General features: G+C 41.2%; 1 protein-coding gene across 1 annotated transcript in view; it reads left to right on the forward strand.

Annotated features, from left to right (window-relative positions):
* Positions 1-5,725: 5,725 nt before the first annotated feature.
* TXK (TXK tyrosine kinase) overlaps positions 5,726-13,470 on the forward strand; it is a 48,623-nt gene continuing 40,878 nt past the window's right edge. The window contains exons 1-4 of the mRNA XM_007450967.1: positions 5,726-5,948; positions 6,980-7,082; positions 7,790-7,995; positions 10,337-10,402. Of these exons, the coding sequence (XP_007451029.1) occupies positions 5,884-5,948; positions 6,980-7,082; positions 7,790-7,995; positions 10,337-10,402 (440 nt within the window). The 5' untranslated portion in view covers positions 5,726-5,883. The remainder of the gene's footprint in view (positions 5,949-6,979; positions 7,083-7,789; positions 7,996-10,336; positions 10,403-13,470) is intronic.

The following is a 13,470-nucleotide window of genomic DNA, read 5'->3' on the forward strand; positions in this document are numbered from 1 at the left end:
AAATTTACCATTTTAACCATTTGTAAGTGTAGAGTCCAGGAGCGTGAAGTCCAAGCACATTATTGTACAATCATCACCATTACTCATCTCCAGAACTTTTTCGTCATCTCAAGCAGAAACTCTTGGATACTTTTTTTTTTTGCGGTACGCGGGCCTCTCACTGTTGTGGCCTCTCCCGTTGCGGAGCACAGGCTCCGGACGCGCAGGCTCAGCGGCCATGGCTCACGGGCCCAGCCGCTCCGCGGCATGTGGGATCTTCCCGGACCGGGGCACGAACCCGTGTCCCCTGCGTCGGCAGGCGGACTCTCAACCACTGCGCCACCAGGGAAGCCCATGGATACATTTTTAAGGAAGAGTCAGCATGCTTTCCTGATGGATTGGACTGGGGTGTGAGAGAAAGAGAGGAGTCAAAGATAACTCCAAGATCATTGGCCTGAGCAACGGGAAAAAATGGAGTTGCTCTTGACAAGATGGAGAAGAATGGATAGGCGAGCCTGGGGAGGAAGAAGAGAGGAGTTCAGATTTCTTCCTGTGAATCCGAGGTGTCCACTAGACATCCAAGTGGAGAATTTGAGAGTGCCTTTGGCTATGCAAGTCTGGAATTCATTGGAACTGGGGTAGAGGTGTACATTTGGGTGTCATCGGCAGATAGATGGCTTTTAAGACACAGGAAGGAATGAGACAATCAAGGGTCGATAGTGGCGAGATTGAGTAAAGAAGGCAGAGTAAAGAAGACATCAAAAGCTTTGGGGCAGGGCTTCCCCGGTGGCGCAGTGGTCGGGAGTCCGCCTGCCGATGCAGGGGACACGGGTTCGTGCCCCGGTCCGGGAGGATCCCACGTGCCGCGGAGCGGCTGGGCCCGTGGGCCATGGCCGCTGGGCCTGCGCGTCCGGAGCCTGTGCTCCGCGACGGGAGAGGCCACAGCAGGGAGGGGACGGCGTACCGCAAAAAAAAAAGCTTTGGGGCAGCCTAGCATTAGACCCAGTCTAAGAAGTTAGCAGGGAAGAGAAGAAAGCAGTAAAGGAGACTGAGAAGAAGGAAGACCAGTAGGACCTAGTGTCAAATGCTGCTGAGAGCACAGGTAAGATGAGGCCTTAGGATGGACCATTGTTTATAGCAGTGCATAGGACCCTGGTGACCCTAACAAGAGCAGTTTTGGAAAGTAGTAGGATCAAAAGCTTAACTGGGATGGGTTAAGAGAAAGTAGGAGGGAAAGAATTGGAGGCAGCAAATAAAGACTGCTAATGACTGTAAATGGGGAGCAAAGCTGATGGAAGAAATAAGATCAAGGGTAGTTTGTTGTTTTGTGTTTAAGGGGTGAAGTAACAGTATATTTATATGCTATTGGGAAGGATCCAGTAGAGAGGGGGGAAATGGTGCTATAGAAGAGGGAAGGAGTATTTAAAAATTTTTGAATTTGAATATACCTCAACATGGGACTTCGACACAGCATTTTGCCACAGTCCGTACCATACTCTGCTTGCTTCTCCCACTTGTATAACCTACATTGGACTTCACGTTTCTTGGCCTGGATGGATGCATATCTGTACGGGGCTCTAAGGCAACACTGGAGTCAATCGGTAAGAATGCAAATTAGAACCACTCCTGCCAAGGTAGACAGAGCCCCCAGGTGCTAACGTACCCTGTTTGGGGGGCGTGTTTTGGGCAGTTTGCTCATGCAGAGGCCACCAGATGAAAACTGACAGTCAGAAGCAGTTGAGATCCAAAAGCCTGATAATACACAATGTAGTGAAGGTTTGCAGAACTCTATTTTGGTCTCTGGAAATCAACTTTGTGTTTCTTGGTGCAGGCTAAGGAAGAAAGTTTTTAAATCAGGGGTGAGCAGTGGGAGCAAAAGTGAATCTTTGCCTGGGCTTGGACTGGAATTGTATCTCCAGAGTAGAAATGAGATGTTTACCCCTGGACCACCAACGTGTCTGTAGCCCAGACATTGAATAACGGCAATATCCAAACCGGAGCAAGGCAAGTAACTAATGCATGAATCTAGGTTTTGAAGGTGAAAGGAAAAGGAACCAGTATATAGTGATTACTATGTTGGATATCTTTATTCTTATCCACCCTATTCTACCCTGGAAGGATGACCTGTAGGGATTAAATGTGGAAGCCAGCCTCCATCGTGGCTCAGTGAGCCCGGCCTCTTGGTATTCATTCTTCCCCACCTTGCACTCTATCCTGGAAGAGTAATCTGTAGGGCTTGGTTCAGCATGCTTCTGAGCTCTCTGGCTTCTGGTTACACTACACCCATGGGGAGCCCTGGAAGGAAGCTGTGGTGAGGTTACCTTGAACTGGCTGTGTCCCTCTACAGCAGATCATTGCTCCTGTAAAATGGTCTCTGCTCTACTTAACTCTCTCACTTTCCTGGGCCTTTTGGACATGGGGATGGTGACAGTTCCACTATTGCTGGACCCAGGTGTCTGCACATTCTTTATCGTTACCTTACCCCCTTCTACACCTTTGTAATTAGTCTCTTTGTAAATAAACCCTTCTAAAAGTATTCTAATTTAAGTGTGTCTTGTTTTATATTATAGGCCTGATTGATACCATAATTGGTATCATAAGTGGCTCTAGGAAACAGAGTCAAAATTGGATCTGGGGTCATATAGTTGGAGGTCCAGGCATAGCCTTATTGCTGGGAGAAATAACTCAATTTTCCATTACTCCAATTATCATTGGTGGTAGCCTGGGATGAAGGGCAAAATGTTGGCTATATGGAGCCTCTGAAAGTCCCATTGTGAGAATCACAGCACAAACCCTCAGAAATTTGGAGTAATGACTTGACCTTGTGCTGATAACTATTTTTGATTTCTTTTTTTTGTGGCTGCACTGCGCGACACGGGATCATAGTCCCCCAACCAGGGATTGAACCTGTGCCCCCTGCAGTGGAAGTGCGGAGACTTAACCACCGGATCCAGGGAAGTTCCCACTATTTTTGATTTGAAAAGTATCTCCTGGCTTCCTACTGGTGAAGACTGAATGCTCCAACCATGCCGTGAAATGCTTATGCGATCCAAACTGAGTGAGCCTGTCATGAGCTGAGTGTTATCTGATTCACTGAACCAAAAAATTGGGCATGTGTAGGAGTAATCCATAATAATATGGAAATGGTATATGTGAAAGTGGGCCCCCATAGATCCAGAAGGCTCAAGAAAACTTGATGAGCAGGTGACATTCACATAGTACCTGTTCTTTCTGCTTCTCCTTCAACTCACACCCAAGACCTCAAGAGGAATTTCCCATCAGACCTGATTTACAGATAGATCTGCATCCCAAACCCACATGAGCAGGAAATGAACAGCCGTCATACTACAGCCCTATTCAGAGGTAGCCTGAAAGATGGTGTTGAAATAACATTCCCCCTGAACTTCAAGAAGTACATCAGTTTATTCACTTCATTAGGGACAGTTAGTCTGAGGCATCGATCTGCATTGACTCATATGCAATGGCAAAAAAGTTGGCCTGCTAGTTCAGGAACGTGGAAAGAACAAGATTGGGAGGTTGGTGAAAGATCTGGGGAGGAATGTGTTTGAAACTCTTGGAATGGGGACAGAATGAGAAGATGTAACCAGAGGTCTACAAGATGATACATTTTGTGGAGTCAGCCTTTTCTTAGTTTCATTGGTGCTGGTACAATGGTTCTCTGAATACTTTTACCATGTGTCCCGTAATTCAGAAGCAGCTGGCTTAATAGGACAGAGGAATGGCCTGGTAAAGGCTCAATTGCTATGACACCTGGGAGACAACATCTTGCAAAGTTAGAGTGGTGTCCTATCGTATACAATAAATGCCTTAAGCCAACATCAAATATGGTGTTGTTTCCGTATAGCCAGGATGTCTGAGTCTGGGAACTAAGGAGTAGAGATTGGAGTGGCCCCTATCACCACCTAATAACCCACTGGATATTGTTATTCTCTTTCACTGTGACTTTGGGTTTGGTGAGTTTGGAGATTCTAGTGCCCGAGAGAAGAATCCTTTTGTTAGGGAACATTGGAAGTTGAGATTGCCCTCTAACCATTTTGGGATTCCTTGTATCAGTGAATTGATAGGCACAGGAAAGGGTCAGAGTAGCTGGGATGAGTATCCTGATTACCAGGAATTGGGTTCATTCTTCACAATGAGTACAATGAGGACTTTGAAACTCAGGGAATTCACCAGCTTCATTTCTTAAAATTCATATTAGTCCTGGTCAGTAGAAAACTGTAACAACGCCATTAAGACAATACCAAGTAAGGACCCAAATCCCACAGGAATGAACGTTTGGGCAATTCCATTAGATAAAGTACCTCCTTCGGCCAAAGTGTCGGCAGAGGCAAGGGGGCACAAGGAATGAATGGTGACAGAAGGTATCTGTGATCAGCTTAGGACTCAGGACAGCTTAAGAGGTGGGAATTGTAGCAGTTATGTCCTGTGTTACTCTTTTCTCCTCGTTTCCTTCTCTACCTGACTTAAGAATCCTAATGGTGGTTAATGTACTAGGTTTCGGGTGGGAATATGATCAAATTGACATCACCTGGTGATAATATGGTAGCTCTATTTCATCCCTTGTTCTGGAGGCATAGAGTGGATGCTGAGGGGTAGATTGTACCGGCTGTCTTCTGCTTGTAACCCTCTTCCATGTTCCAGGACTTTAGAGAAAATATCTCATTTAATCTTCTCAACAACCCTATAATGATAATAGGACTTCTTGATTACTCTCTTACTATTGATATATACCTGGCATTGTTCTGCGTGCTTTATATGAATTCATTCAATTAATCCTCATAGTAGCCTTACATGCCTAGTATCCTATTATTCCCATTTTACAGATGAGGAAACTTAAGCACAGAACAGTTAAGTAACTTGCCCAAACCCACAAAGTTGGAGATTAACCTCTGCCCCCTAAGGCTTCTCAAAGGGGGTAGGTATGATTATCTTGTTTTCACAGATAGGAAAACAAAGAGATAGAGAAGTAAAGGGACTTATCCCAGATATAGTCAGCGCCCTCCCCCCTCCCCCCCCCAGCTAGAATTCATCCTTAGATCTTTCTAACCTCAAAGCTAATGCTCATGTCTAATGTACTCCACTTCCTTAACAGTGGTTCATTTTCAGGGGTCAGTGTGAGAAAGTGGCACTGTGAAATGCAGATTCTATGAACATAACACAGCTTTTGATAAATTCAAAATTTATGGTTTGAAAAAGGCAAATGGTCTAACTTAAATAAAGATTAAACTTGACAGTAGAAGTGTAAGCATGACCCAGATTTACTAGATAGCTAGTGCTTTCTTTAACTATTCAGTTTATTTTGGACCTAATCCATAGAAAATTTGAGAGCCAGAAAGGTATAAATGTATTTTGATACATAATATATAAAAATAAAATAAATATGTTAAATTATATTATTATATAATATATTATATTAAATATATTTATATTACTTTACGTAAATATATAAAATATATATTAAAATAGTTTTGAAGAAATGCGATGGACCTAATTCAAAATCCCTGCTAACAGATTTCCTAGGAGAATATCGTTTCTGGAATCATATTCTTTTGTATACTTGTCAACTGACATTAGCCCTGATCAAGGTAAAGAGGAATACAATGGTCATTTATCATTCACAGACTGAGGAAATGCATGAAACCAGACCCAGGGACAAGAGCCTGAGAAGGGAAACCACAGTGGCCAGGGTGCCAGTAACTTCTTTTTGTGTTAGTGACAGTTTTTCATCTTCTGCTAGTAAAGAAGGGCAAGATCAAGACTTTGCATATGCTTTGCAATACTTTCTGTCACCCGTACCCTCAGGCATTTATTTCCTCCTTTGGACCAGCACCAGCAGCCTCCTCTATCCAATATCACGGACTCACAGCTTTCTAACAGTTGAGAATGATCTGCTTTTCAGATAACACCGTCCAGTCGATTTTCTGCTGTTGCTGTTCCGTGCAGAAGCGGTAAGTCTTCTTCCGAGGGCAACTTCTTGGAAATTAATTCATTCCTTTTCTTTATTGTCTGTCGAGTCTCCACATCTCTTTGTATCTGCTGTTGCCTCTGCCTGGGAAACCCTACTCCCATTTTCTTCCTGTTGAATGGTCATTCATTTAAAGCTAGCTATAGGTCAAATGTCAGGTCTGTGATGCTTCCTTGATCCTCTTGGATTTAATTGCTCCTTCCATTGTGTTCCCAGAGCACGCGGCTTGGTTCTTTAATACTTATTTCATGTATGCTATTAATATGTCTGTGTTTCACTCTGTAATTTTTACCTTTTAAGGGTAAGAATCCTGTCTTGTTTATTTGAGTATCTCCCCCAAACTATCAGTGTGTTTTACACTTTGGTGCCCAGCAAATGATGTATAAGGATAAAATCCAGCGCACCATGATAATAATAAGAGCCAACATTTAATGGGAGTGTTCTATGCATCAGACTGTGCTAAGAAGTTTGCATATTTTAGCTCAAGTAACTCTCAAAACCACCCATTATTTTTTTACAATCCCCATTATACAGATGAGGAAATTGACGCTTAGAGAGGTTACATTGCTCACCCAAGGCCACACTATGAAAATGGTAGATCTGGGATCTAAACTCATGTTCTTATCGCTACACCATGTCTACTTATAACAATAGATGCCATCGAATGAGATGATGCATGTAAAATGATAAACACTGTGCCTGACACAGAGTAAGATCTTCATTATCATGATTATAATTGTACACCCTTAATATGCACCAGACTCTGTATTGGGCACATGATATGTTTTCTCAATTTTATTTCATAACAACTCTATACGCTCTTAGCATCTCTAGTTCCTAGACTGAAAAAAATGAAGTTCTAGTACCTTGTTCAAGGAAATGGAGTTTGGAAGTCTTCTAAAAAAAAAAAACAATAGGAAGGAGATTTTTCTACTAGTTTGTGATAATCTAGTAGATTCATAGATAACTTGAGTAAAAATAATCATTTGTAACATGATTATTTTTCAATGCCAGACAAGTGAGGACACAAATAAGCCTTAGCAAAGATGAAGAACTTTCAGAAAAATACGCGCAGCGTCGCAGACCATGGTTCAGTGAATTGCCAAGTAAGAAGCAAGTGAGTATCGTTTTGATGGGGGTGAAGGGGTAGAGGAAGGTGGCATTTTTAGGGTCTGTGCCTCATGAGGTACCGTTTGCTGCCATGCTCAGAACCTAGTATCATGGTTGGCACATGATGAGTTCTCAGTAAACATTTAGTAAATCTATGTCCTAGAAGAAAGTGAAAGACAAAAACCAACCAACCAACCAATAAACAAAAACAGTTAAAATAGACTACTCTGCTATATTTTGGCAGAACTTGAAATTGGGAAAAAATGTATTCTGGCTACTGCCATTTTGAGGCCAGGATTAATTTTCAGTTCAGTGGCAGAGAATCAGTTTTCTTGGGAAGTGGGTTAAACCCAAACACAAGCTTACAGCACACAGAAGGGAAGAGCTGTTTTTCTTTTTCCAAGAGAGAAAAATCCTCGAAGTGAAACTATTAAGGAGGAAATAAAGTTTTAAGAATTGTGACATGAAAACAATTCAGTGCAATGCTGGCAAGAGAATTGGTGATCTTGAGAATTTACAAAATGATGAGTGTGTTGCTGGATCTGGAAGTCGTTCTCTAGTTAGTCATTTCCTACCTTTATCCCACCTGCGCTTCTGCTTTGGTGCAGCTGGCTGGGAGAAGTGAGGGGGCGGGCAAATATGCTCTATCCCGATTCTTTTTTAGTACAGATCACTAAAACAATAGCACAACGACTCACTCTTTAGCTTTTACAGTCCAACAGGGGCCGAGTGCAGCCATCAAAACGCAAGCCGCTGCCTCCCCTCCCACCCTCTGAGTTGGCTGAAGAAAAGATCCAAGTCAAAGCACTGTATGATTTCATGCCCAGAGAGCCCTGTGATTTAGCCTTAAAGAGAGCAGAGGAATACCTGATCTTGGAGAAGTGTAATCCTCACTGGTGGAAGGCAAGAGATCGCTTGGGGTAAGACTGATGGCTTAGTCTTTACCAAGTCTCTCATCTGTCATTCTCTGAAGACTTCTGAAGCATGACATAGACTCCGTTTAGTGGCTCATTTAATCCAGGTTTATAACTCTTCCTCGTAAATGAAACAGAAGCTGTTCCCACACCTCCCCATCTGTATGAAAGAGCATTATAGCACCGTGATTTCAGGCAGACTCTCCAAACTAGGTACATGTGGCTTTATATCCTGATGCTGCCGCGTACTGTTGTGTGTCCTTGGGCAAGTCACTTACCCTCTCTGTTTCCCTCGCTCCCTCCTTCCCTCCTTTCCTTCCTTTCTCTCTTTCTTCTCAGTTATGATTGACATATAACATTATATTAGTTTTAAGTATACAACATAATGATTCAATATTTATATATATTGTGAAATACTCACTACAAGTCTAGTTAACATTCATCACCATACATAGTTACAAATTTTTTTTCTTGTGATGGGAACTTCTACAAACTTTTATTTATTCTCTTAGCAACTTTCAAACATGCAATACGGTACTATTAACTGCAGTCACCATTCTATACATTATATCCCCAAGACATATTTATCCTGTAGCGGGAGTTTTATACCTTCTGATCCCCTTCACCCACTTCACCCCCACCCACTGCCTCTGGCAACGCCAATCTGTTCTTTCTATCTATGAGCTTGTTTGTTTGTTTCTTCAATTTTTCATTTTTTAAAAGATTTCACATGTAAGTGAGACCATAGAAACAGAAACAGTATCTTATTCATTTTCATATTTCTACAATGACTAGTTTTGGAAAGTAAACATTGCAATAGTTTCTGAATTAAATTAGAAAGACAAAAGACCCTGGGATGCAATAAGACTTCTTTGTGTCAGTTGCAATAGATTGCTAATGCCAGACTGGAGTCCTGGGTAGAGAAGAATTCTGAGGAGTATGTGAGCTTTCTGGGAAAGAATGCTGGCATTGCTTTCTGATCCTTGTCAAGATTTGGAGATTATAAGTGTCTAAGCATCAGAAGTACATACATACCTCTTTATTTATATTTTCCTGATGATTTGGCTGTGTTACCAGTTTTTGATTGAGTCTCAACATGTGATGGAGACTTTTCAGTGGGAAAAGAGGTTTGATGTCCCAGTGATCACAGTAAGTTAGTAGGTTCAGGGCTGTGTAATTAGCTACTGCTGCAGGTGGCCTATTGGCATGATTCAGACTTAAAGAGAAACAACAACATTTTTTTTTTTTTTTGCGGTACGCAGGCCTCTCACTGTTGTGGCCTCTCCCGTTGTGGAGCTCAGGCTCCAGATGCTCAGGCTCAGCGGCCAGGGCTCACGGGCCTAGCTGCTCCGCAGCATGTGGGATCTTCCCAGACCAGGGCACAAACCCGTGTCCCCTGCATCAGCAGGCGGACTCTCAACCACTGCGCCACCAGGGAAGCCCTAAACAACAACAATTTTTAACTTCAAAGTTAATAACTGAATATAGTGTTTTTTTTGGATTAAAACATGATAAATAGTACCCAAATTCTGCTTTGCCACACCTCCAAACCCAGCCTCTTTCCCAAAAGGAAGCACCATTATTCATTTAGTGAGTACTTGTCCAGATCATTCTCAATGCACTCATTGAAACATATGGTATTGTTTGCAGATATAATTTACCTAAATCTGACCATACTTTATGCATTGCCCTGCAACTTGCTTGTATTCCTCAATAACATGTCTTAGAGATCTTTTCATAATTTTAAATTTCAGATTTCATTGGCGAAGGTATAGGAAAAGAGAAACCCCTCCCCTGCCCATGAGTGTATAAATTGGTACATTTCCCTTCAACAGCAGTTTACTGTATCTACTGAAAGATGTACATACTCCGTGACCCAGCAGTTTCCCTGCTTGGTGTCTGTCTTAGAGAAATACTTTTACTTGTACACAAGAAGGCATGTTCAAGTATTTCTTTCCAGCTTTGCTGTAATAGGGGCGTGGCTAAACTAGAATATCTATTCTGTGGAATACTCTGTGGCAATTAAAAAGAATTAAGTCAATATCTTTGTAATTGGTATGCTTTTAATCTAGTCTCTGTGATGTCCCAGTGATCACGTAAGTACACCTTTTCCTCTTTGCAGAGATTTTTGTCAGAAAATGTCTTAAACTACTCACAAGTCAGAAACTTAGTATTTATCATGCAGAGATTTTAGTTGAAATGAAAAGACTTTTCTTTCCTCTTTCAACAATTTAATTAGTCAAATGAATTTGATTTTCCCCTGCATCCTTGAGGTTTTTAAAAGGATTTTTGCCACAATAATGCCACAAATGTGCCAAGCATTTTGATTTTTGCTTTGTCTTTGTAGGAATGAAGGCTTAATTCCAAGCAACTATGTGACTGAAAACAAACCAACCAACTTAGAAATATATGAGTAAGTGTCCTCTAAAGTATGTCCTATGGTTAATCTATGAAAATTATGTACATTTGGGCAACTTATAAGTATACATAGCGTTTTTGGTCTGTTTAAGACCAAAGTAAGGAAAAGAAGGTAACACAGTTGGCAGCTTTAGCCTAAGAGATCTTTGATCCTTATAATGGTTGATTCAGAAACTTCTTTTTCTTAAAATCACTTTTGTTTTGTACGGCCAATTAAAAAATTTTTGACAGTGACAATGTGAAACCAAACACTCATCTTGCACTTATTTTAATGCATGTCCTAAATGGAAAAGTTATTATTTAAGAAATGGGGACTTCCCTGGTGGTCCAGTGGTTAAGACTCTGCACTTACACTGCAAGGGGCATGGGTTCGATCCCTGGTCAGGGTACTAAGATCCCTCATGCCATGCAGCGTGGTCAAAACATTTAAAAAAATTAAAAATGGCATTAATTGTGCATAAATGAAATTAGACTTAATATCTAGACACATTACTGTATTTGGCTCATATTTTGAAATCTTTTAGAAATCAATGAAGTTGAGAAGTAGGCTAATGTAGTTTGGAAGAACTTTTGGTATGTTACTAGAGTTCTGCTTAGAAATACATTCTTGCTACCCATATAGATTTAGAAGACGGAAATCTTAGCAGTCACTCTGCAGGTCATTCTGCCCCTCATTCTACAGATCAGAAACTAAGGTTGAGATATTAAATTTATTTATTTATTTGTTGCTGCGCGCGGGCTTTCTCCAGTAGCGGCGAGCGGGGGCTACTCTTCGTTGCAGTGCACGGGCTTCTCACTGGTGGCTTCTCTTGTTGTGGAGCACGGGCTCTAGGCGTGCAGGCTTCAGTAGTTGTGGCTCACGGGCTCTAGAGTGCAGGCTCACTAGCTGTGGCGCAGGGACCCAGTTGCTCCGTGGCATGTGGGATCTTCCTGGACCAGGGCTCGAACCCGTCTTGAACTGTAAAATGAACAGGAAAGGCATTTACAGTTTGGTCCACCTTGCCTAGTATTACAGGTGTACTACATTCATAGATACTTCAGTCCTCCAGTCAGTTTATTTGTTCAGTCTTTTTTATCATGCACTTAGGATGTACCAGATGTTAGCTGTTCCAGGCCTTGGGAACACAATACAGAATACACAGAAGCAGTCCCTGCCTTCATGCAACTTACGGCTTCATGGGAAAATAGACATTAAACAACCCCAAATTCACAAATAAATATATCATTTTAAATTGTGGTATTATGAAGGAACAGTATGGGGCACAGGGAGAGGGAAGGGGATATAATTTAAATGAGCGTGTTGGGTGGGGAAGACCTTTCTGAGGAAGTGACTTGAGGCCTAAAGGGGGCAGGAGGGAGTTAGGGGCCGAGGGGGGAAGGAATGCTGTGTCCACATGGGCTTCTGGCATTTCAGGGGAACCTTTATTCAGAGAAATATCTATGGCTACTTTGGTTTGAAATTAAATTATCAACATTACAACGTAAAACCCTGGTTTTCAGCAAGCCTTCAGATTTAACTTGTAAGTCTTGATATACTACGCATAAATCTAAAAAAGTTAAGAACAATCACCTTAATTCATGCTCAACATACGAAATGTCTTTAAACAATCCATCCTATTTATAAGCTCAGTTAATTAAATTTCTGGAAACATCTAACTTGCATTGATAACCTGAATAAATTCAGTTTCCTTTTTAAGTATTGTACTTCACATGGCTGACAGGGCAAATTTGCAATTGTAATATAGCCCTTTGTAAGTCCTTACATGATCCTGGAAGTGTAATAAGTTAAACAGGTATATGTGGTAAATCGAGTTCTCTTACCCATATGAATGTCATTTTAAAAATTGGTTCAATTCCCTCAAACGTCAAATAACAAGTTTAAGATTAATTTAAATTTTTAAATCAAAGACAAAAACCTGATATGCCAGATTCTCTTAAAATTATAGATATTTTAAATAGCAAACATTGATTATCCTGAGCTATGGAAATATGAGTCTGATTTATCTAATTGTCTCTACACTGAGTGCTTAACCTTCTCAGGGTTAGAAAGTCACTCAGTGAAGCAGATTAACCTTCTCAGACCTAATAGGGTTTCTAGGGCTAAAACTCAAGACCACAATACTGTTACTTACTGATCAGAAATCTAAGAATGGCACATGGGAGGCTTACATATATATAAGATGGTTGTACTCAACCACAGTTGGACGTACTGTGAGTCCAATCCTGGTGAGTTTGAGCCAGGATTTTTTTTAATATGTCAGTAGAAGGCCCACCACAATCCTGTGTATTGGGGCTTCTATTGAAATCATTCAACGTTAGTTTTTTTTTTAATTTTTAAAAAATTTATTTACTATTTATTTATTTATTTTTGGCTGCGTTGGGTCTTCGTTGCTGTGCGTGGGCTTTCTCTCGTTGCAGCAAGTGGAGGCTGCTCTTCGTTGCGGTGCGCAGGCTTCTCATTGCGGTGTTTTCTCTTGCTGCGGACCATGGGCTCTAGGTGCGTGGGCTTCAGCAGTTGTGGCTCACAGGCTGTAGAGCACAGGCTCAGTAGTTGTGGCACAGGGGCTTAGTTGCTCCACAGCATGTGGGATCTTCCCAGACTAGCGCTCGAACCCGTGTCCCCTGCATTGGCAGGTGGGTTCTTAACCACTGCGCCACCAGGGAAGTCCCTCAGTATTAGTTTTATAATCGGTGTTGTCTCAGTAAAGGAGTTACAGCCTTACCTATTTGAAAAAAACAAAACAGAACAAAAACTCTTCTAACTTTTACCAACTGATTTAAAGAGATGAAATTCTGAAATACCATGCTCCCACCTCCTCTAAATTGCATTCATCTTATCTTTTCCTGCCTTACATATATCATTATAATAATGCAGATGGAATTCTGCATTATTTTAAAGGGTCTTAAATTCATCATATACTTCTATCTGGCTCTTTTGTTACTACTTTGAAGTCATTCTAAGTATGACTTCCATGTGGATGGATTTTTAATTTATATTTAGTCAAAATTAATATAGTTACTTTATTTATCACTATAATAAATAAGTACAAAGCAACAAAATTA

This window comes from Lipotes vexillifer, unplaced genomic scaffold (assembly GCF_000442215.2).
Source record: "Lipotes vexillifer unplaced genomic scaffold, Lipotes_vexillifer_v1.1 scaffold404, whole genome shotgun sequence".
NCBI classification, from domain to species: Eukaryota; Metazoa; Chordata; class Mammalia; order Artiodactyla; family Lipotidae; genus Lipotes; species Lipotes vexillifer.